Raw genomic sequence first — 25,618 nt, 5'->3', positions numbered from 1 at the left:
TATGCTCTGCGTGTGTTAAATAAAAGTGCAAGCAAGTCAACAGTTATTCAGGCGTATTATGCATACTTCGATGCACTACTTCAATATGGGCTAATCTTCTGGGGAAATACAGCCACCAGCATAAAGATCTTTAGGATGCAGAAAAGAGCAATCAGGGCTATCTGCAACCTAAGAAAACTGGAAACATTTCATCCAGATGAAAATAATGAACCTACCGAGCCTTTTCATATATGAGTGTATCCTGTTCGAAAATGAGTATCTTTTAAACCAAACTGGACATCTTCAACAAAATAAGCATATACACAGTCACAACATAAGAAACACAAATAATATCCACATGTCACAGTGCACAACAGCACTATACCAAAAAAGTGTATCACATATAACAGTTCAGCTATATAACAGCCTACCCAGTGATTTAAAATCGCAGCAACATAAATTTTTTTTTAAACATAATCTTAAGTCATTTCTAGTGGAAAAATGTTTTTACTCTGTAAAAGAATTTTTAAATTACAAAAATAGCTTTGTAATCAATGATTATGTAATAATGGTTAAATTCAAATTGCTATATTTGTCACTTGTAATTTATGTTTGTTATCTGTAATTAATTTTGTCATGCTCTCTCTCTCTCTCTCACACTCTCTCTCTCTCTCTCTCTCTCTCTCTCTCTGTGTGTGTGTGTGTGTGTGTGTGTGTGTGTGTGTGTGTGTGTGTGTGTGTGTGTGTGTTTCTGCTCCTTTCGCAATTTTGACTTGTCCTATATTCAGTGTACTGTTTAAGTATGTAATGAATCAAATGGACCAATAAATAAATGAAAAAAATGAAAATGAAGGCCAGACCACTCTAATTCTGATGAAGATCTATTTGGCCGAAAGTTTACTTGTTTGACAGTCTTATTGTTGTTCTTGTCTTTGACTCAGCATTTTCACTATGTGATGAGGAGTAACCTATCATTTTCATAATAAAGTTTGTGGGGTCTTGACATTGGCTGAGAAACCATTAATCTGAGCAACTTTCATTTGTGTCATGCAACAAAAACGTTTTTTAACACTGTAAACTTAACTTTAGCCAATGGACAATATATACACAATAATTAAAATTGCAGGTTGTACAGTTATGGTGCCACAGTTAGTGAGGTTGTGAGAATGGTTGCCAACTGTTTAACTGAGCACTAGTAACTTATGTTGTGCAAATTGTAAATCACATATTTATGCAATGGGCGATATGAAACACAGTACGTGGTTGAAAAACACAAATTAAGTATTATACATAGAACAAAAACAGTGTTCTTGTTACTCAACCTTAAATACGAAATTGTTCTATCAAGAAGTAACAGAAGACTCCATAAACAAAGTGCAGCATAAAAGAAACAAGTTGATGTACAGCTAAGCTGCTGAGTTGTTGATGGGCATTGAAATAAGACTTACAATACACCTTTGATTCAATAATCTCTACTAGGCCCGGCTTCACACCCCCTGCACCTCAGCCGCATGATGCTATCTCCACTCATCCTACCCTTAGACTTTCCTCAGCAGTCACCTCTTTTCTCTGTTCTATCTCCATCACTCAATCTGCTCTTCCATGTTATTGTGTGATGTCAACAACTGCTGCAGTGAGCTCATTGGTATGATTTCCCTATCCTGTGAACATACTGCCTCTCCATCCTTGTCATCAGTCACCCTTCTCAAAACCTCCCTTCTGCTCCCGACCACCTCTCTCCCCTCGCCCACTCCATCCAACACATTCCCTCACCCCAGTCAAGCTTCAGTGCTGGCAAAAGGTATTAAGCAGGTAAAATATAGCTGCTCAGGTATATGTGTGTGTATCTGTACCTTATTGTTCTGAATAAAAATTCATCAAAAAGTTATTAACCTTGTCAGCATTCTTTCTGTCCCTGTCAATGACTCAGTGCTTCAAGTATTCAGTGAGTTGTTACCTATACTCCTTAAAATATTTCACCAAGTATTTTTCATTCTTAAGTTAAACATAACACTTCAGTTTAGCATACCACAAAAAGACAATGGGGTGTACTATCAGACTCACTCTCAATGTTCTTGAAACCTACTGATCAGCTAGAACATTATGATCACCAACCTGCTGTCACTATAAACCCACCCAGTGTCACCTGGTGAGGAATGATTAATATTCAGACACATACACATTGTGCATGTAGTATCAGTGAGCATGCTGTCTGTGTATAGAATGGGGAAGGGGAACAATCTATCCAAGTTTCATCAAGGGCAAATTGTGATGGCCCAGAAGCTCAACACAAGCATTTTGGAAACTGCACGACTTGTCGGATGTTCAAGGAGTGCTGTGGTGTGTGTCTTCAGAATGTGGTGAAACCAATGTGAAACACATTCAGATGTCACGGAATTGGGTGGCCACCCCTCATTACAAATGTTGGACAGGGTAGGTTGGTCAGACTGGTAAAACAGGACAGGCAGTGAACTGTGGTGGAACTAACATCACACTTTAATGCTGGGCAGAGTACATGTTTGTGTGAACACACAGTGCACCAAACACTCCCAACGATGGTCTCCGCAGCCAACAACCCATGCATGCATCAATTTTAACACCATAACATTGGCAACTGTGAGATAAATTGGCACATGACCATTGGCACTGGACATTGGCACAGTGGCAGAGCATTGCATGGTCTGATGAATGTCAATGCCTTCTTCATCGTGCTGATGTGAGGCACAAATCTGTCATCTTCAGGGGATCAGTTCCTTGACACCTGTACCACCAGACAGATACGAGCTGGCAGTGGCTCCATTATACTCTGTAGAACACTCACATGGACATCTATGGGTCCAGTGGAGCTCGTGCAAGGCACCATGATGGCCAAGGAGTATCCCACACTGGTTGCAGACCACAGACACTCTTTCATTACAATCATGTTTCCCGCAGTGGCGTTTTTCAACAGGATAATGCACCATGTCACAAGACCATGAAAGTGATAGAGCACTTTGACAAACACAGAGGCAAGTTCAATTGATTTCCTGGCCGTCTAGGTGGCTAGATCTGAACCTGATCAAATAGATCTGCAATGTGATTGAACTTGGTGTCAGAGCTCATATCCCCCCTCCCTGGAATTTATGGGTATTAGGTGACTTGTGTGTGTAGATGTGGTACCAACACCCTCAAGCGACCTACCATGGCCTCACTGCTTCTATCACAGGATGTGTTGTGGCTGTTATCTGTGCCAAAGGTGGACATACTGGCTATTATGTAGGTGGTCATAATGTTCTGGCTGATCATTGTATATGAGATATTGAAAAACTACTTGCGGTAAATTTACATGAATCAGTCAACATCAGTGGCTTCAAAGAAGTTCTTAAAATCTCAAAAAGGTAAGCATCAAATTTTCAATGCCCCAGAATGGAAGGCTCAAGTCACAAGGCATAAATAGATTAATGACACATTTGCCTGACCTTGATCATTATCAAAGAACTTTAAAGCAGGTCCTTTACTATATATGAATAATAATTTCTATGTTTCTGAATGACAATGAATGATTCTAATGGTGGAAATGCAGTTTTATCATATTTGGCAGTGATCAGATCAAAATATTAGTACAAAATTGTCAGCTAGTGTGAACCTTTTCCTTAACAACACTCTTACCACATGAGCCATTAGAATATGTCTAATGGCATCCCTCAAATTTCAACTATGGATACATGTACTCTTTCTGAATCTACTTGAAAATTCTCACACACACCATGCCCAACAAGCTTCTGTGGGAGAAAAAATATTGCAGAAGATAGCATCTCCATGGCCTGTAAGTTCTTCTGTTATTAGAATTTACATGATGTCTTGTAGTACAACCAACAGTTCAAATGAGTCTGGAAGGTATGTGAGTGGTAATAGTAGCTTATGTCCTGCTCAGAATTATTTTGCAGTGGTTTACTTGGTGGGAGCTTTAACCTTGAAAGGCAAACTATGACTTCAGGTGACAGTTCTCAAGACAGTTTTAATCTCTCATGCATTTTCAGAGCCACCACCCTCCTCCCACTCTTCATATCCAGATGTTCAAAGTGAACATTGCTTATGTCATTCTACAGACATCATAAAATTTTTACATAAATAATCAGCTATTGCAGCAGAAGATGTGAGGGTAACTCAGGTATCACGAAGAAATAGAAATAATAATTATTTCTGTCACTAAAAAAGTATGACTGAGTTTACAATATGTCATATTCTTATGTAAAAATGCAGTAGGTTTAAATCATTTTCATTTCTCTCATTTACAGTAATGAAAAGTTGTTCACTGCACCATGTTGTTACAGGCAAGTTTCGGAAGTACGATTATGGAAAAACAGGTAATATGGAACGTTATGGAACTCCTGAGCCACCAGCTTACAACATTTCCAACATCCGTGCACCCATTTCACTTCACTTTGCTAGCAATGATTGGCTTGCCAACATACAGGTTTGTACTGCATATATGCCTGTTGCTGCTTTATTTCAGTGACTTTTCATCACAGAACTGATTCAAGCAAACAAGTCATTTTCTTTTACAGTTTCTAAAATTTTTATTCAAATTATGCTGCCTTTATATTTCAGCCTACTATCAAACATTCTTCTCTCTATTTAGCTTTAAAACCTTTTTTTTTCAGTTCAACAGAACACTTCATCCCTGAATTTAATCATTTCCCTGACTGGAATACTTCAAGTCTTTGTTTATTGGTATAGATATTCTAGCTGTAATTCCAGCATTAAAAGTTAATTATGTTATTTTTCCCATGCTAATGTATAGTTGTATATCCCATTAGTAATAGTAACAAATATATCACAACATTTCTGCATGAACTAAACTTTTATTTGAAAGTGTCAGGGGCTCTCATTCATGTTACCAAGCATTTTTTTTAACACTAGTGATTATACAGTCAGCTCTTGATAATATGAAACTCAAGGGGAGAGGGAAAAAGTTCAGATTACTGATAGTTCAAAGTAATAAGAGTTCAAATAACTGAGAGGGACAGAGGAAAAAAATCAAATAAATGAGAGTCTGATTGAAAGTAAATTGTAGTACATACATAAAAACATACATTTGTACATTCATCTTCAATTTAATAATGTGCAAAATAATACAGAGACATATACATGTGGTACATACAGACAGTATACAGGGTGTTACAAAAAGGTATGGCCAAACTTTCAGGAAACATTCCTCACACACAAAGAAAGAAAATATCTTATGTGGACATGTGTCCGGAAACGCTTACCTTCCGTGTTAGAGCTCATTTTATTACTTCTCTTCAAATCACATTAATCATGGAATGGAAACACACAGCAACAGAACGTACCAGTGTGACTTCAAACACTTTGTTACAGGAAATGTTCAAAATGTCCTCCGTTAGTGAGGATACATGCATCCACCCTCCGTCGCATGGAATCCCTGATGCGCTGATGCAGCCCTGGAGAATGGCGTGTTGTATCACAGCCGTCCACAGTACAAGCATGAAGAGTCTCTATATTTGGTACCGGGGTTGCGTAGACAAGAGCTTTCAAATGCCCCCATAAATGAAAGTCAAGAGGGTTGAGGTCAGGAGAGCATGGAGGCCATGGAATTGGTCCGCCTCTACCAATCCATTGGTCACCGAATCTGTTGTTGAGAAGCGTATGAATCACTTTGACTGAAATGTGCAGGAGCTCCATCGTGCATGAACCACATGTTGTGTCGTACTTGTAAAGGCACATGTTCTAGCAGCACAGGTAGAGTATCCCATATGAAATCATGATAATGTGCTCCATTGAGTGTAGGTGGAAGAACGAAACTAAAATGAGCTCTAACATGGAAATTAAGTGTTTCCGGACACATGTCCACGTAACATCTTTTCTTTATTTGTGTGTGAGGAATGTTTCCTGAAAGTTTGGCCGTACCTTTTTGTAACACCCTATATATGAAAAACACGATGATGATGATGATGATGAGGTCCCATACTCCGAGTAGCATAGGGGACGATGCAGGAGACTTGCACCGCTGTACTAGGCAAGGTCCTAGTGGAGGTGACACAATGACACCCAGCCATCACGAGGCAGGAAAAATCCCTGACCCGGGAATTGAACCCGGGACCCCGTACGCGGGAAGCGAGAACGCTACCACAAGACCATGAGCTGTGGACATGAAAAACATACCAATGAAAATATTATATGTCATTTTGAAAAATAGTTGGAGATTTTCTTTTGAGAGAGTGACTTCCAGCTAGTGTGGTCCAGTGAATTTTTGATAATGATAAGAACCGAAAAGAACGCGTCACTCATCTCTGTTCTGAGGGTATGGACAGATGGCCTTACCTTACTCAATGTGACTGGAGTTGGTAATTGTTCTTCATTATCTCCTCATTCTTATGCTGACAGGTCAACCCTTCAGATCTGGTTCGAACACCATGGACACCAATGTCATTATCAACATGAACAAAATCCTCACAGATTAATTCACCACACCTGTGTAGAAGTTTCCACCTTAAGTCTTATAGGACTGAATTCATTAATTCTCATGACTCTGATGACTCTTCCAGGTTTTCTCTTTGCATTACAAACCCACTTTTCCTGAAGCAATTATGAAGAGTGACAGCTGACAGTTTTCCAGATGTTATCAATAATGGATATAGTGGTCAAAAACTCCTATGTTCCTTTTTCACATCCAACACAAGTGAAACAGTTTCTGTGTACTAGATAGTTTTAAAACTGTGTATTATATCCTGCTCAAATTGTGCAATCTTGATATCATGATGGTTGACAAAAAAATTAATTTTACATGATCTAATGGTGGCTCACGTACAGTCAGTTCCCCAAAACCAGCAAAATTCTTCATTTTCCCTTCTTCATTAAACAGTTATGTTTGAGCAGTAAGTTGTGGGAAGCAATTTAATTTCCTATAAATACCATTATTTTACATATTTCACTACTACAAGTGGTTTCAACTTCTCAGAGCCGCCCATATTGCTGGCTAGAAGGACAGTTATTATGCCCTTGCTCAGTTTTTCTCCATGACGCTATTAATCTTTGAATGCTAGGGTGTGCTCAGGAAAACATTTATAGAAAAGCTCAGTTTCGTCTGTGCTGAACACATTGGACAGGTTCAAACGTTGTTTTAATTCATAAATCTATTCAATACAAAGGGAATTGTCCATGCTTGCACGCTATCCATAGATTTTTTACTATAACAGTGTGCTTTTTATTTATTTATTTTTTAGTGTGATGATGTGCTTTGAATTGGCTGAGTATTTTTCAAGGGACTGGAAAAGAATTTCAAACTATTGAGTGTCAAATTATTGAGAGTTGGCTGTATTTGAGTGTGGTGCATTGTGTTTGCCAAACATTATTTAGTTGCCATTGTCTATTTCCTAATGTGAGCTATACTTGTGAACTTTTTGTCTCAATATTTTAACTGGTGTCTACTGATTAGCATTATATAGAGTTGTAATTGGCTCTTCTACTTTCTCCATTATAATAGTTTTTAAATAATTGCATGCAGTTCACACTGACAAATTCTCCCAAGCCCATAACAGAATAAATATTCTCCTGCTGCAATTTAATACAATTGGAGAATGCAAGATTAAAATAGTCACTAGGGACACAGATAAGTGTGGAACTGTTCTAAATGTGTTTTCTAAAATTTATCTTAAGCAATTAGAGAATTAACTCTTCAGAGAGCTATTGAAAATTTCTAGCTGGCAGACGAGAATTTTTCAAATCAGCTATCATAGGTGAGAGAATTAGTGATGACAAGGCTTGTGTAGTGTCAATGACTACAGATGTTAAAACTGAAAATCGGCAACTTTGTAAGATATTAGTGACTTTTTTGACAGCAAAATTGTCATCTGTGAAATATAAATGGCTTCCAGAAAAAGTCATCTTTTTAAATTCGGGTTGCTTTGATAGGGGCCAGTAGATAACAGGACTCAGATTGACACTGTATTCTTTTGCTTCTGGAGGGCATGCAATATAGTTCTAAACTGTCAAGTAATGAACAATAAGTTTATAGAATTACAGGCCAGCTTTGAGATTGGAAGTAGGACTTATTAGTACAAAAAAATCAAGATTTTATTTATGAGGTGCCGAAATCACTGGATACAAATAAATTTTGATGGTATCACAAGGAAGTGTTGTTGATCAATTACTGTATATAATATATACAAATGGTCTGGTAGATAACTTTAGCAGTTCTGTGGGGTTGTTTGCAGATACTTGCGCTGTACATCACATGCAAAGTAGCAGTGCCAGAAAATTGTAGCAGAATACCGGATGACTTGTAGAGGATCAACACTTGGTGCACAAACTGCCAATCGACACTAAACCTAAATAAAGCTACCATTCTCCATAAACAGATGGAAATAGCCATCTTTTTTCTACACTGTTGGTAATAATTCTCTGGAAACAGTGACAATTCTATAATACCTAGAAGTATCCATAAAGACCAATGGAGCAACCTAAAGTGGAAGGACACTAGTTGTGGGAGAAACAATTTCCAGGCAGAAATTCATTTGTAGACTTCAAGGGAAATATAATTCACCCATAAAAGAAGTAGCTTACGAGCCCCATTTCAACTGACAACTGAGTATAGGTTGTCAATTCCAGAATCTTATCAGGTGTAAGTCAGGGAGGTGAGGGGGCAGTTCCAAAAATGAGTAACACAATTTGTCATAAGTTCATTTAGTAAGTGTTAGAGCATCAGGGGAATCCTCATCAAATTCCAGCAACAGATGTTGTACAAGTGTTGTACATCAAAAAGATTTAGTTAATATTTTGAGAGTGTGCAATCCACAAAGAGTGAGGCAACATGTTGGTTTCCCCACAATTTAATGACCATGACAGCAAATTAGAGAAATTCAGCCTCATATGCAGTCTAATCGACACTGAAGTGTCACATGCTACTGGCACTAGAACCACATCTGATCAGGTACTGTAAAACGATTTATAGTTTATACACAAAAATTTGCCATTTCTTTCAGTAAATATAAAATATAGCTCAGTATATTAAAAGAAAGCTGGTTGATAGAATATTCCTTCTGTGGCAGCTGGATGACTGTTCCATATTTTCTATATTATATTTCAGAGGTGAACTAGCGGTTTTTATGTGTAAGATACTAATTGTTTCAAATTTCCATTTTGACTCCATTTTATAACAGAACCAAACTATATTTCCCACAATCTTCTACTGAATGATTTAATAACCACACTGATGACTGCTGGCATTTTGATTTGTGCTTTTTGAGATGAGGCAGCTATGGTTTTCTAAAATTAGAAAATTAACCTGGATTTATGATAAGGAAGTGTTTGAATTTTCAAAGATTCATAGTTCTTTGCTCAAACCCAGCAAATATTTCCTTAAGTAATCAACACCTATTTCCATCATTAATCAGATGTAAACTGACTGTGAGTGTCAGAAATTTCTGTGATCAAAAATTGCAAGCATTCGCTGCAGTCAGTTCAAGCCTTTTGATTTTAAAACTAACAAATTATGAAGCAAATTCAACAGCTTTACATTTGAATGGCACCTCCCTTTCCCACACTAAGCCCCTCACGCACTGGCAAAATGCATTACTGTGCTTCTTATGTGTCTTTCTTCATTTCATCTATCACCAGTTGAGATAACAGTTGTGACACTACCCTTCATTGTCTCAGTCCCATAACACACATAAGCTAATTTGTCCTTCTTGCTTGGCTCTGAACATAGCTGAAGTTTCCGTCATGCATTCTTTGAAGAATTTTAATTGTTTATCTTCCAGCTCCTTTTCTCTCCAAATTTCCCCGCATACACTTCTTCACTAAGTCAATATACGTCATCACCAGATCTTTCCCGTGCTCCCAGTGCCCTTCTCTCAACAGCCTCATATTAAAGATTGGGTACACTGTTGATGTGCCATGTTGAAATCCATACTCTTCTAGCTGACTTTGTGCTTTTTCCATCAAACTTTTTTCCAGTTTCTTCTTTATAATTTTTGCTACTTGAGAATGACTGTGACACCTCGATAGCTATACATTTTCTGTTTCCCTTTTTCAATACTGGAGCTATTATTCCCTTTTGCCATTCTTTGTGCAAAGATTTCTGAGTCCATATGCAACTTAGAAAACTATAGAATAGGTTCAGCTGCCATTATCATCTCCACACCTGTTCCATCTATCCCAGCTGCCTTCCTGTTTTCATTCTTCTAACTGCTAATTCCACATCTGTCATAGTAATATCTTTAACTTCTTCCACATCTGGCTACCCCTGCAGTACTTTTGTTCCCTTTTCATTGCTGTTTTTCACATTTAGTACTTTGTCAAAGTACACTTTCCATTAAATGTGAACATTTTAGGTTGACCTTTACCATGACAGTCACTGATGTCAAAAGAAACAACAAGTTTACTGTTACCAGTCATCTTTATTATATAAACATAATACATAAACTATTTATTATATAAACAGTTACTGGTAACAGTAAAATTGTTGTTTCATTCAATACTTTTCCCACATTTTCCTTATCTCTTCTAACTGCTCTCCACTTTCCCCTTTCACCAGCTTTTTGTTACTGCTTCCTCCTACTCCTTGTAATTCCCTACTGCATCCACTTACATCCATTAACATCCTTTTCCAAGTCTTGGGTGAATTCCTCCCAACTTTTCCTCTTTCCATCCAATACCACTTTCCTGGTATAGCCTTTTACTTTCTTCCTTTTTGTCTCTGTTCCATTCTTTCCATGCTCTCTTCTTTTCTTTCACTGCTTCCTTCACTTGCTCATTCCACCATAGTGTCTTCTTATCATTTGCCCTTTCACAGGCATTTTCTGCTGAGCTTATAAATACCTCTTTGAATTACCCCATTCCTCATGCACACTTCCACATTCAAGCTTGGAATTTTAAGCTTAAGTAACACACTAAACTTTTCTTGTACCTTCGTATCTTTTGGCTTCCACACTTTTATTTCCTTCTCCATTTCTGGCTTCATTCCTTTCATTTTACCCACATTCATCTTCACTACTACTACTACTACTACTACTACTCAATAGTCTCCACCAAAAGCTCTTCCTGCGAGCATAGTTACATCTATTAACTGTCTCCAACCTCGTGTCACCCACAATCAAACCATATCTTTTCATACGAATCAAATGTTTCTCCCCCTCATCATTTTTTCCCCGTCTCTGTATGGATAAAGTATCTTTTGCGATTCCAGTCTTTCATTTCACACCTGTGCATTTAAGTTACCCTTCACCATCACTTCCACATCCGTAATTTCATTCTCTGTTTTTTCTGGGATGTCTTTGATGTTCTCCTCTTTATTTTCTGTCTGTGGTGCACATACTTGGATGAAGTCCTTCATACCGTCAGTTGTCCTCAGCCTTATCTTCATTATCCAGTCACCTGTGTATTCTACTGCTTCCACATATTCTTCTAGGGTTGGTTTTACTATTTTGTCCACTCCATTTTGGCCTTTTATCTAACACTCCAACTTTCTCATTTTTCTCATTTCTCTTCCACCTGACTTAACAAAGCCCCAACATTTCTACAGTCTCCTTCTTCATGATGTCTATCAGCTCTTCTGCCTTCTCTGTCAAGGTCATCATATTAACAATGCCCACCTTTAATGAGTTGGTGACTAGTTACCCACATCTCATAGTTCCCGTGGCATCCAGAGAACTGTGTGTTGCCTGCATGGTATGCCTGAAGCTGGTTTTGGTGTACTATCCTGTATGTAGGTTACTACCTACCCCTCTGGAGTACAGATATTACTGGTAATAGGGTATGTAAATAGTTTCCCTTTTTCAATAACTGAGACTTTTATATCCTCTTCTTATTTCAAAATCATTGACCTAAGACCTGCATCTCTGGCAAGGGGCTCTTACACTGAGAGTGAAATACACCCAGGTTTCTTAATTTGGTTGTCACTCCTCCCCCTCTTCCTTGCTCACCACTGCCAAAATGACATCCTGGTCTTGGGACTAGCACTGGTGGAGACCTGGATAGTGACAAGAAGAGAGGACAGTAGAATCCAACCCAGTGGAATGACATTCCTAAGTAGTATGTTGTGGAAAACAAGGAGAGACAGAATGAGAAATTTTTATTAGTAAATAGAATAATTATATGTGGTTGTAATGTACTGTCATTACTTCAGAGCAATTTATGTCTTACACCAGTTATATTTTCATACTGTACTAAGGTTATGAATTCGTATGTTTTATGAAAGCAAGTATGTGATGCAGTGTCTTGTAGCTTGATAACGAGCACAGGGAAAAATGCAACAATCTCAATTTGCTCCCTGAATTAGGGCAGCATGGAGGTAATTTGAGTTGCCTTCCTCTGGTCTTCTCTTAAGCACATATTTCTATCATGTGGAGGATTTAGATGAGTGACTGGGCAGTGGAGCATTGTTTATTTTGTCATTAAGAGTTATTAAAATCAAGGGAAGGGAGGGGACTGGTACCTAGTTTCCTCCAACAGGGTTTTGAGCTTAATGCCTCTATTCATTCGACAAATTATGTTGAACTAGCGTCATATTCCCTCACTAGATTAGACATAGCAGATTGAGCAAATGGCTTCCTATATAAACAGATACTTATGAAGCAAAATATTATGACCAATTGCTTAATAGAGGGTTGACCCACCTTTGAAATGCAACACAGCAGAAATTGTGTGTGTGGCATGGAGTCAACACAAGACCTTAGTAGCTTTCCGAAGGCATGTGGCAGCAGATGTCTGTGCATGGGTAATGCAAATCCCATAAATTATATGATGGTGGTTTGTGGGTGCACGTCTAGCGCCAATTGTGTCCCAGCTATGTTCCATTGGATACAAATCTAGTGACTTTAATGGCCGAGACATCATGATGAGTTCACTATCATGCTCCTCAAACCTCTGTAGCACAATTCTGCCCTTGTGACACATTTCCATTGATCCACAGTCCAGTGTATATGATCCCAGGCCCTCTAATTGTTATTTATTTATTTACTTGTTAATTTATTTTCGTCTGTCATCTACATACAAGTACAGACCAAAGTTACATATGAACTAGTAAATATGAGTATAACAATAAAATTTTAGCATGCAGTTTCAAGAGTGTGTGCCCACTGCAGTCCAAATTGACAATGTCATTGCTCAAATTGACAATAAGTAGGTATCATCTGCTGTGGGGCCCCATGTTCCACGATACACACAAAACGGTGGGCTCTGAAACACTTGCGGCTGCACCAGTACTGTACTCTCTCTGTCATCCAATCTGCCACCGAGAGGATAAGCCTGCTCTGTGATAAGGTGTGCATGTCGGCCATCTTGTCTCCTACTCACTGCTTCATCCTTCAAGCACTTTCCATAGGACCTGCTTCGCCGTTTCCGAGCTACTCGCTCCCTGGCGACGGGCCAAAACAATTTGATTTTTATCAAAGTAACTTATGTCAGCTGCTTTTCCAGTTTGCAGATGGTTACCCAATTTGCCACTTGTATTGCCGTTAGAATGCTTCCCCATTCGTCTCTTCACCGCTTATCGCGTCTCGAGCCCCCAAGGTCGACAGGCGAGCAGTTGTATTGTTTCCCCCCATCAGCATATACAGGATGTCCCAGGAGTAATGGTCAGTATTCAGGGATATGACAGGAACAATCACTTTGAGCAAGGAAATCTAGTAAACATGAGCTGTAAAATGCATATCTTAACAGCTATGGGCACTTCTTCATCTTCAATACTGTGAAACAAATCTCTTCTACTGCAAGTTCTTTGCTTTCCATATTTTGAGAGGTTGGTCACAGCTGCCAAACTTTGGGACATGTCCCTGTGCATAGGAGCTTTCGGCTCTTTTTTCCAAAATGTAGGGACGAAGGGATGGATTTCCAATCCCTCTGTAAGACGTAGCGACTTTTTATACGAGAAAGAAAAATAAAAAAAATAATAAATATAAAAAGAAAGAGTTGCCAGACCGTGTAATTTTTAACATTGTATACATTTGTCACCATTGTATACCGAAAGTTGGCCAATAAGGGCCTGTCTCAGAGACGAAACTAGGCGCAGAAGGAAAGTATTTTAGTCACTGTCTGGAGAGGGTAAGTGACGGGGGAAATACTGGCGTGTTTATTGCATAACGCTCTTCGTACCGATGCGCTGTTGCCTCCAAATTTAGCACGGAAGTCAATAGATTCGGGAATGTGCATTATGAGGCAATAATTTGTAGACAAGAACGTAAATCAAACTAAAGTTGTTGCAATACTAGAAGAAACATGGCCGAAGTTGCGGAAACGCTGACGCTAGCAACAATCGTGTATAGATGGCAATCAACGCGAGGTGCTCCGAATGGGCCTCCATGCGACGACCAAAACCAGGGGCACTCACGCAAGCTTCCCAAATAACACTGTGAACATTTTGTTTGAAAACAGTTACCGTTCAGTGTACAAAATTGTTAATAAAGGGGGAATATTATTACCCAAAAGGTGATTCACCTTTTTTTTCCAATCTAGAATTTTTTGCGTGCTTAGGGACGTTCAAGGTGAACATAGGGACGTTTTACATGTCGTCTAGGGATATGGCCGAAAATGAATTGGTAACAAAGGAGGTAGTAGTATGGACCAAAACAATGAAATATGTCCAGTAAACATGAGCTGTAAAGTAAGAGTCACTAGCACTTGTTCATCTTCGCTACTGTGAAATGCTCTGCATATAGCCTTTTGGTGTCCAAATACATTGCTGGAATTTCCTTCCACCATGATAATTCAGCAAACCACCTCGCTGAATTAGCGACCTATATTATGCAGAGTACTTTTTGTTAGTTTGTTATGATTCTTTCATACTATTCCAATTTCTGCAAAAATGAATTCCAATTACGACACAAAAGCTAAAAAAATATGCTATACTTCGCTTCAAAATAAGTCGCCAGTTGCACGGCAGACATCTGGAAGATATAAAGATATTGAGGACCCTACTTTTCTTACAATTCTATCTTTATAGAGCAGAATGCAATGGAGTGCGCAACATCTCAGTCTTTTCTCAAATTTGATTTTCGCTGTGTTAGCAATAAACGTCGGGAAAGAACGAAAAATGTATCAGAATTTAACGTCCTGTTCACTAAGAAGTCATTGGCGACAGGACACATACTCGGATTGGACGAGAATGAAGACGAAAGTGGCTGTGTCCTCTCGAAAGCCAACTATGCCACTCACTTTGCCTCGATTTCCGGAAATCGTAGAAGGGCATGAAGACATTTGTAACCTCTCCTGGATATAAGTCCAATGCGTTAACTACTGTCTCACCTCTTTTTCCAGGTGTACATTTTTTTATTATTATACGGATTAGTGTCATCTACAAAAGTACTATTGCAAGTATTAGACTAAATCTCGAGCTGAAGGAACACAAATAAAAGTTTTCAATAAACGCGTCTTTGTTGTTTCTGCATATTGAAGGAGTACAAACAATTTTTCTCTAAAAACGCGCCACTGTTGTTTTTGTTTTTTAGGCCAAAGATTGAGGAGCACCCGTTAATGCCAATTGGAATAATTTTTTCCCTTCATTAATGGCATCTCACGCTAAACAGCTTGAGAGGATGCGCTATACATTACCGCACAAAACTGAACCTGAAGAATGCGTTCTGTTCTGACTTAACGTGAACTAAATGAATCTAAATCTGCCATCACGCCACGCGGGCGTCTGCTGTTCTCTTGTCTACGGCTCGCAGTTGGGAACGTATTCCCACAGTAAACAAAGCGAGAGACTGTATAATACGTACCCAGGCTCCTGTTCGCACGCATCCTATAGACAATGGCTGGCGAAAGAGTTTCTCGTTCTCGGCGAGAGTTGGCGTCTGCAGAGAATCCAATGGGGCTCACTTTTCAGTGTGAGTTTTTCTCAGAAGAATGCTCTTCCAGCACGCTACTGCATACACATTTAGATGTAGAGGATGTACATGTATAGCACTTACATTTCGCGGTATTTCCTGCATTGTAGTATAAACAAGGAAGTGTGCGCACAGAATTTCTGTGAAGAGCCAGGAAAATTTTGTCCCTTAACGGTATTCATCCAATGCTGTACTTCTAGCGAGTCAACGCGTTTTTTTTTTTCCACCCAGTACAAGTTCTAGGCTATACAATGCGAGTGTCAGGGGAAGCGTTTGCATTGCAGCGACACACACTGTATCGAGAGAGTGCAGTGGACTGATAAATAACGCAGAGAAAGTTTGGAAAAGCGCATAATGCAATGCTATACTCATTTACATACAGCTCAGTACTTAAATATAAAGAAAAAAAATAAAACAGTTAAAAAATTTACCGAATGCAGCGGTTAGATGGACTGCATTCAAACGGCGAGTAAATAATAACACTGCAGTACTTTCACATATAATGCCGTACTGCACTGAGGTATACAGAATGTACCATAATTAACATGGTAAACGTATACAGTTGAAAATACATGATACTAGAAGTAAAAAGGTCTCAGTAAACGTGGGCTCGAAAATGCATACCTCAAGAGATACGAGCAATGCTTTATCCTCGATATGGTAAAGCAGATCTCTTCTACTGCAAGCTCTTTGCTTTCCAGGTTTTACGAGGAGGTAGTATGGACCAGTGAGCTCAGTACTATGGACCAAAAGAAGATTATTCTATATTATGTTATGAGATCAAGTTGTTGCTGTATCCGATTACACACACATCAAAAAACGTTTTGCATCACCTCGGTTCCGAGAGTTCCGGAAACTGCACAGAAAATGGTAATAGAGATCAACATAAACATCATTCCCACCCTTTTTATTGCTCATGAAAACCACACTTTGCATGTTGTACAGCCATAGAGCGAGACCTCCAGAGATGGTGGTCCAGATTGCTGTACACAGCGGTACCTCTAATACCCAGTAGCACATCCTCTTGCATTAATGCATACCTGTATTCGTCGTGGCATACTATCCACAAGTTCATCAAGGCACTGTTGGTCCAGATTGTCCCACTCCTCAACGGCGATTCGGTGGAGATCCCTCAAAGTGGTTGGTGGGTCACGACGTCCATAAACAGCCTTTGCAATCTAACCCAGGAATGTTCGATAGGGTTCATGTCTGGAGAACATGCTTGCCATAGTCAAGCGATGGCGTTATCCTGAAGGAAATAATTCACAAGATGTGCAAGTTGGGGGCGCGAATTGTCGTCCATGAAAACGAATGCCTCGCCAATATGCTGCCGATGTGGTTGCGCTATCGGTCGGAGGAAGTCATTCACGTATCGTACAGCCATTGCTGCGCCTTCCATGACCACCAGCGGCATGCGTGGGCCCCACATAATGCCATCCCAAACCAGCACGGAACCTCCACCTTGCTGCACTCGCTGGACAGTGTGCCTAAGGCGTTCATCCTGACCGGGTTGCTTCCAAACACGTCTCCGATGATTGTCTGGTTGAAGGCATACGCGACACTTGTCGGTGAAAAGAACGTGATGCCAATCCTGAGCGGTCCATTCGGCATATTGTTGTGCTCATCTGTACTGAGCTGCGTGGTGTCGTGGTTGCAAAGATGGACCTCACCATGGACGTCGGGAGTGAAGTTGCACATCATGCAGCCTACTGCGCAGAGTTTGAGTCATAGCACGACGTCCTGTGGCTGCACGGAAAGCATTATTCAACATGGTGGCGTTGCTGTCAGGGTTCCTCCGAGCCGTAATCCGTAGGTAGCGGTCATCCACTGCAGTAGTAGCCCTTGGGCGGCCTGAGCGAGGCATGTCATCGACAGTTCCTGTCTCTCTGTATCTCCTCCATGTTCGAACAACATCACTTTGGTTCACTCCGAGACGCATGGACCTTGTTAAGAGCCCCTCCTGGCACAAAGTAACAATGCGGATGCGACCGAACCGCGGTATTGACTGTCTAGGCAACACGAGCCGAGTACCTCCTTCCTAATGGAGTGACTGGAACTGATCGGCTGTCGGACCCCCTCCGTCTAATAGGCGCTGCTCATGCATGGTTGTTTACATCTCTGGGCGGGTTTAGTGACATCTCTGAACAGTCAAAGGGACTGTGTCTGTGATACAATATCCACAGTCAACGTCTATCGTCAAGAGTTCTGGGAACTGGGGTGATGCAAAACTTTTTTTGATGTGTGTATTTTTATTATAATAGCCTTTTTTCGGCGTGATTGCCATTTTAGGTCATCTGCGGAAATACATAGTTTGGTACAACATTTCAGATTTTTAATTAGATAATTTAAAATGTTATGAAACAGTATTATGCTTCGCTATGTACATCAGTTTGTCTTGATATCGCTGTCCCTACTATGTAAGTTTGCTCTTTTGATGTTAGTGGAGCTGTAGTAGATCTTAAACCTTAGCTGGAGCAGTTATTTCTGAAGCTGTCTAATTGTATTGTGGTCTTCAGTCCAAAGACTGGTTTTATGCAGCTCTCCATGCTGCTCTATCCTCTGCAAGTTTGTTCATCTCCATGTAACTACTGCAACCTACATCCTTCTGAGTCTGCTTAGTGTATTCATATCTTGGTCTCCCTCTACTATTTTTACCTTACATGCTTCCCTCCAGGGCTAAATTGGTGATCCCTTGATGCCTGAGAACGTGTCTTACCAACCGATCCCTTCTTCTAGTCAGTTGTGCCACAAATTTCTCTTCTCCCCAATTCTATTAAGTACGTCGTCATTAGTTATATGCTAATCTTCAACATTTTTCTGTAGCACCACATTTCAAAAGCTTCTATTCTCTTCTTGTCTAAACTATTTATCGTCCATGTTTCACATCCATACATGGCTACACTCCATACAAGTACTTTCATAAAATATTTCCTGATACTGAAGTCTATATTCGATGTTAACAAATTGCTCTTCTTGAGAAACGCTTTCCTTGCCACCGCTAGTCTTTATTTTATATCTTGTCTACTTCGACCATCCTCAGTTATTTTGCTATCCAAATAGCAAAACTCATCTATTACTTTAAGTGTCTCATTTCCTAATCTAATTCCCTCAGCATCACCAGATTTGATTCGACTACATTCCATTATCCTCATTTTGCTTTTGTTGGTGTTCGTCGTATATCCCCACTAAGTCTGAAAGTTTGTTTCATAATGGCGTCATTTGACAGCTGTATTGGCAGTTGAATCAGCGATGTTCCACGTTACAAACTGTCTGTTTCTATGGTATTCTGTAGGTCATAACTTTCTTCTTACCAGTTATATTCCATTGCTTATATGATTCGTGTTTATGTAGTTCTACGCGCATATTTAATTTAACACTACTGCTCTGTTGGAATTGGTTATGCCAGATTGTGTTGTAGTGCACGAGGTTTATGAGAAGTTCCCGATGTTCTCAAACGTAAGCTTTCCAGTGGTTATTTTTAATTTCACGGTACCATGATCTCCGATATGTTTGTAGGTTTTGTTTTTCCACTCACCTCGTGTTTGGGAGTATAATTTCAATGAAATTTTCTACGTAATGTTTATGTTTCAAGCCGATCTATAAGTGAACAATTCACGGCAATAAAGAGCTTTGAATTCTCAAATAACATCCTAATCCAGCAGCTGAATTACTACTGTTGGTTTTTAAGGCTAGAACAAAGTTTCTATTTTAAATCCTTTATGTCCGAATCTGCGATATGTTGGGCATTTGCTGTATTTTGATTTTCAGCTAGAATCAATAGTCTCCCGATAGCCTTTGTACCATGAAAAGTTGACAACACCACTGGCGCTATAGGCTAAGTAACCTGTTGCATCTGTTCTGTGTTAATTTATTCAGGCTCTAATAATTTCCTTCTTCACCATTTTCATGACATCGAAACTTCCGCAGTTTCACGAAGATTTCTCTTCAGTAACACGATGTCGAGAAAGTGATAAAGACGCACACAATGGACTTCCCTGTCAAGAATAATTCTTCCGTTTCTATTACTTGCTCGATGTTCATTCAGTCCACGTTTAAGCAGTGCTGCTCCCCCTCTGAATTTTCACTTCTTGAGGAAGAATACTTGTTGCAAAAATTTTCAGAAGTTTGTGGTAAGGTCCTATGGGACCAAACTGCTGAGGTCATCGGTCCCTAAGCTTACACACTACTTAATCTAACTTAAACTAGCTTACGCTAAGGACGACACACACACCCATGCCCGAGGGAGGACTCGAACCTCGACATGAGGGGGAGGGGGGGGGGGGAGGCTCGCGGACCGTGACAAGACGCCCTGACCGCGCGGCTACCCTGTGCGGCAGTACTTGTTGCCATTATCGTAAGATATTCGTTTACACTGTTAATAAAATGTGTATTCACAAGTCAATGGAGAGATCTATTTGGCAGGTATGTTTGTGTCTCACTGCAGCTGTGCTGAGTTGTGCAGTATATTTTCAGCAGTCACAGAATTTCCTAGTATCGGTAATGTAGCAGAAATTCCTGTGAGCCCTCTGTGTCCACCCTTCCTGCTGATTGGCGTTCGGCGCTATCGGTTATGCACTGAGAAGAGTTAACACTACTGTTTATACTTCGTTCATCATAACAATAAAACTGATGTAAACAAACACATCTTAATATATATATATATATATATATATATATATATACGAGTAGTTAAGGCTCACCGGACATTTGACCATCTTCTTCTGTGCGGATGCATAAACATTGCCCGAACTTTTAGGAGAATCATCGGTAATGCAGCGAGTAATGAGTATGATGGGCAGGGGCACTATGAATATAGTGCGGGACAATAAGTTGTGAATGTGGGTCTTACGGGAGGCATGCCAGAGATAAATCCTTGCAGTCGCACTATCCTCTGTGTCCTCGGTGGCTCAGATGGATCGCCGGCACGGTAACTCAGCATGTTCGGTTAGAGGGTTAGCTGCCCTCTGTAATAAAAAAAAACTGAGTTAATGGATCAACAACGAACTGAAACGGGTGTCTTGCGACGTCCGCACCGAGAAGATGAAACGAACGAAAACGAACAAAATGAGATTAAAAATATTAAAAATGATGGATAGAGCGTTTGCCATGTAAGCAGGAGATCCCGGGTTCGAGTCCCGGTCGGGGCACACATTTTCAACTGTCCCCGTTGACTAACATCAACACCTGTATGTAGCTAAGGGTATTCGTTTCATTGTAAAACGTGATGACTGGTCAGCAGCCGCAGCCCACGTACACTGGCGTTGTTACACTCTTGGAACGAGGTCCCAGTTGTGCACTAGATAGGGTAACTCAGGGAGAGTTGGACCACTTTTTCTCTTTAGGATGAAATTCATCGGTTTTTTTTGTTTTTTTTTACTTCTTGCATTTTCCTATAGATTGTCATATAAACTTACATACAGTACATTATTGAGGCCCTCCCACTCAAAGCGCAAGTCACACAACGAAATAAAAATATACATTAGCGGTCCATCTCACACGTAGGTGTATGGGTGAGATGGACCAGTGTAGTGGGAGAGATGGACCACGTAAATAATTTGCTACACATGAAGAAAAGAGTGAATGGAAATCACATATTTTTATTGGAATATGTAGTAATGAATACAGTAAGACACTTCAGACCAAAACAATTTTATCAGTTTTTTGTAAATAGTAAGCGAACACTGGAGTTTCACTGATTTGTAGATTTTGTGCAAACTTTAGGATATTTTTCTCCTACCACAACTATTACACTAATTAGCAAATGATGAACAACATTCATGTGACCATCGTGAACAGGAAATATACTGAATCCAATCGTCTTTTTTGTTGATTTCGTAATAGAATTCACCACACCCCACACATTCATCTTCATCCCAGTCGTCAAAACTATTTTCAGTATCTTCTACAAAGTCTTCAGTGTTGCAGCTTTCTGCATCTGATGAACATGGTGGACTGTTTGCAGCAGTTTCCTTCTGTCGTTTCTTGGGTCTCTTTTTCTCCTCCTTAGTGCTCTGATTCTCCGTATTACTTTCCTCTTTCTTCGGTTTACTCTCGATTTGCCGACCTCTGTGTCCGCGTAGTTCTAGGCGCTTCCGTCCGGAACCGCGCTGCTGCTACGGTCCCAGGTTCGAATCCTGCCTCGGGCATGGATGTGGGTGGTGTTCTTAGGTTAGTTAGGTTTAAGTAGTTCTAAGTCTAGGGGACTGATGACCTCAGATGTTAAGTCCCATAGTGCTTAGAGCCATTTGAACCATTTACTCTCGATTCATATTCTGTACTCATTAGAATGTTCTTCGATTCAACAGCTCCTGTCATTCTACCTCACCTTTACTTAGGAAAACAATGTTATCAGTGAATCTTATTAATGATATTCTTCCACTATGAATTTTAATCCCATTCTTGAACCATCATTTCATTTCCGTCATAGATTCTTCGACACATAGATCGTTTTTTAATCCAAGCACAACGATCTTGATCTTCCACGGCTTATGGCGTTAAAGAATGTGGTACACTACAGGTATTTCACCACGTACCGATACAAATCTAGCATTGGCTAACAGTGACTTCTCAGTCATGTACAGGACGACAATTATTGAACTGCATGAAAAAAACGTAAATTAATTACAAACTACGGCGTGTAGGCACTTTACTCAACATGTAAACGTCACTATAGATATTCAGATTTAGTTTATGGCATGTTCAATATGCCTACCATCCTTGGCGATAACGTGGCGCAGACGAATAGCCAAATTCTGCATGACCCGCTCAAGTGTCGGAACATCGATGCTGTCGATGAACTTCTGAATGGCTGTTTTCAGCCCAGTAAAGTTTTTTAGGGCTATTGCTGTACACCTTGTCTTTAGTATAGCTCCACAAAAATGAGTCGCATATGTTCAAACCCGGAGAATAGGCGTCCAATCGAGGTCCGGTGCTCTCTGGGTACCACTGAGCCAGAATGCGGTCCCCAAAGTGCCCCTACAGGACATTAAAACATTCTCCTGCTTTGAAGTGGTGGAGCTCCGTCTTGCATGAACCACATCTTGACGAAGTCGGGTACTTTGGATAATGGGGGTGAAATAAGTTCCAAAACCTTTTGCGTATCGTTCGGTAATCACTGTGCCATCAAGGAATATCGCACCGATTATACCGTGACTGGACATTGCACACCATGCAGTCACCCGTTGAGGGTGAAGAGACTTCGCGATCGCGAAATGCAGATACTCAGTCCCCCAAATGCGTGGGTTTTGCTTATTGACGAACCAATCCAAATGAAGGTGGGCTTCGGCCGGTGTGGCCGTGCTTTTCTAGGCGCTTCAGTCTGGAACCGCGTGACCGCTACGGTCGGAGGTTCGAATCCTGCCTCGGTTAGTTAGGTTAGTTAGGTTTAAGTAGTTCTAAGTTCTAGGGGACTGATGAGCACAGATGTTAAGTGCCATAGTGCTCGGAGCCATTTGAACCATTTTTTTTTTTTTTTTTGAGGTGGGCTTCGTCGCTAAACCATTCATAATAATTCCCAGCATGCCCCGCGGGCAACCGTGCAGTTTGAACGTCCTAACGCAAACCATTTAAAAGCTATGACGATTTTATTTCATATACACTCCTGGAAATGGAAAAAAGAACACATTGACACCGGTGTGTCAGACCCACCATACTTACTCCGGACACTGCGAGAGGGCTGTACAAGCAATGATCACACGCACGGCACAGCGGACACACCAGCAACCGCGGTGTTGGCCGTCGAATGGCGCTAGCTGCGCAGCATTTGTGCACCGCCGCCGTCAGTGTCAGCCAGTTTGCCGTGGCATACGGAGCTCCATCGCAGTCTTTAACACTGGTAGCATGCCGCGACAGCGTGGACGTGAACCGTATGTGCAGTTGACGGACTTTGAGCGAGGGCGTATAGTGGGCATGCGGGAGGCCGGGTGGACGTACCGCCGAATTGCTCAACACGTGGGGCGTGAGGTCTCCACAGTACATCGATGTTGTCGCCAGTGGTCGGCGGAAGGTGCACGTGCCCGTCGACCTGGGACTGGACCGCAGCGACGCACGGATGCACGCCAAGACCGTAGGATCCTACGCAGTGCCGTAGGGGACCGCACCGCCACTTCCCAGCAAATTAGGGACACCGTTGCTCCTGGGGTATCGGCGAGGACCATTCGCAACCGTCTCCATGAAGCTGGGCTACGGTCCCGCACACCGTTAGGCCGTCTTCCGCTCACGCCCCAACATCGTGCAGCCCGCCTCCAGTGGTGTCGCGACAGGCGTGAATGGAGGGACGAATGGAGACGTGTCGTCTTCAGCGATGAGAGTCGCTTCTGCCTTGGTGCCAATGATGGTCGTATGCGTGTTTGGCGCCGTGCAGGTGAGCGCCACAATCAGGACTGCATACGACCGAGGCACACAGGGCCAACACCCGGCATCATGGTGTGGGGAGCGATCTCCTACACTGGCCGTACACCACTGGTGATCGTCGAGGGGACACTGAATAGTGCACGGTACATCCAAACCGTCATCGAACCCATCGTTCTACCATTCCTAGACCGGCAAGGGAACTTGCTGTTCCAACAGGACAATGCACGTCCGCATGTATCCCGTGCCACCCAACGTGCTCTAGAAGGTGTAAGTCAACTACCCTGGCCAGCAAGATCTCCGGATCTGTCCCCCATTGAGCATGTTTGGGACTGGATGAAGCGTCGTCTCACGCGGTCTGCACGTCCAGCACGAACGCTGGTCCAACTGAGGCGCCAGGTGGAAATGGCATGGCAAGCCGTTCCACAGGACTACATCCAGCATCTCTACGATCGTCTCCATGGGAGAATAGCAGCCTGCATTGCTGCGAAAGGTGGATATACACTGTACTAGTGCCGACATTGTGCATGCTCTGTTGCCTGTGTCTATGTGCCTGTGGTTCTGTCAGTGTGATCATGTGATGTATCTGACCCCAGGAATGTGTCAATAAAGTTTCCCCTTCCTGGGACAATGAGTTCACGGTGTTCTTATTTCAATTTCCAGGAGTGTAGTTCAATAATTGTAACCCTGCATGTATATCCTAGTCGTATGAAATGTGAATAGAACGACTTATTTTCTCTTTCTGTGGTAATACAGATAAGTTTTACTCTAAACCGTGCCCTACACAATATTCTCCTCGAGATTTAACACAATATCCTGCTTGATCCCCTGATTATTTTGACCAGTGTGCCATTAATAAGTAGTCTGGCTGCAACCAGAAGATAGTGTTGGTCATGAATTTGGATGCGTAGATCAATATGTTCATTTAACAGCTGTAGTTCAGCATTTGAGGAAACACACAGGGATCAATGTCCGGCAGAAGGATGGCCAGTCCGCTCGTTACGTCCGGTGACAGTTGTGCAGCTCCATGGGGTGGACAACTCCCATGTGCTCCAGTTTCTGCCAGATAACGCTATCTGGGACGATCAGATACGGTTGAGCAAAGTTCGGAGTGTGACAGAAAACGCGCCTTATCAACAGAATGAAGCTATCGGAAAGCACACGCCTGTATACAAGTTTGTTTTGTGGGCTGTGGGCCACTGCTTGTTTTACCAGAGTAAGTAAATACGTCGAAGAAAACGCAATATCTTACAGAAACTGATTTGCACAGGAAATGTACAGATAAGTACGTAACAGAGCGGGAAATACTAGAAAGAAACGACCATTTATAACAAATCTTTTCTACTCGTACTTTTTGTCAAGTTTTGGGCAGCGCAAGTAACAAATCTAAATCGCAACATGGTGGTGGTAGATTCCTATGGGACCCACCTGCTGAGTTCATCGGTCCCTAAGTTTACACACTACTT

General features: G+C 41.1%; 1 protein-coding gene across 1 annotated transcript in view; it reads left to right on the top strand.

The window, feature by feature from the left end:
* LOC124622086 (lipase 3-like) overlaps positions 1–25,618 on the top strand; it is a 175,099-nt gene that overhangs the window by 138,034 nt on the left and 11,447 nt on the right. The window contains exon 7 of the mRNA XM_047147662.1: positions 4,293–4,435. Coding sequence (XP_047003618.1) covers positions 4,293–4,435 — 143 coding nt within the window. The remainder of the gene's footprint in view (positions 1–4,292; positions 4,436–25,618) is intronic.

Source organism: Schistocerca americana, chromosome 7 (assembly GCF_021461395.2).
Source record: "Schistocerca americana isolate TAMUIC-IGC-003095 chromosome 7, iqSchAmer2.1, whole genome shotgun sequence".
Lineage (NCBI taxonomy): Eukaryota > Metazoa > Arthropoda > Insecta > Orthoptera > Acrididae > Schistocerca > Schistocerca americana.
The sequence above is the reverse complement of the archived record's forward strand: the minus strand, read 5'-3'. Positions and strand labels throughout refer to the sequence as shown.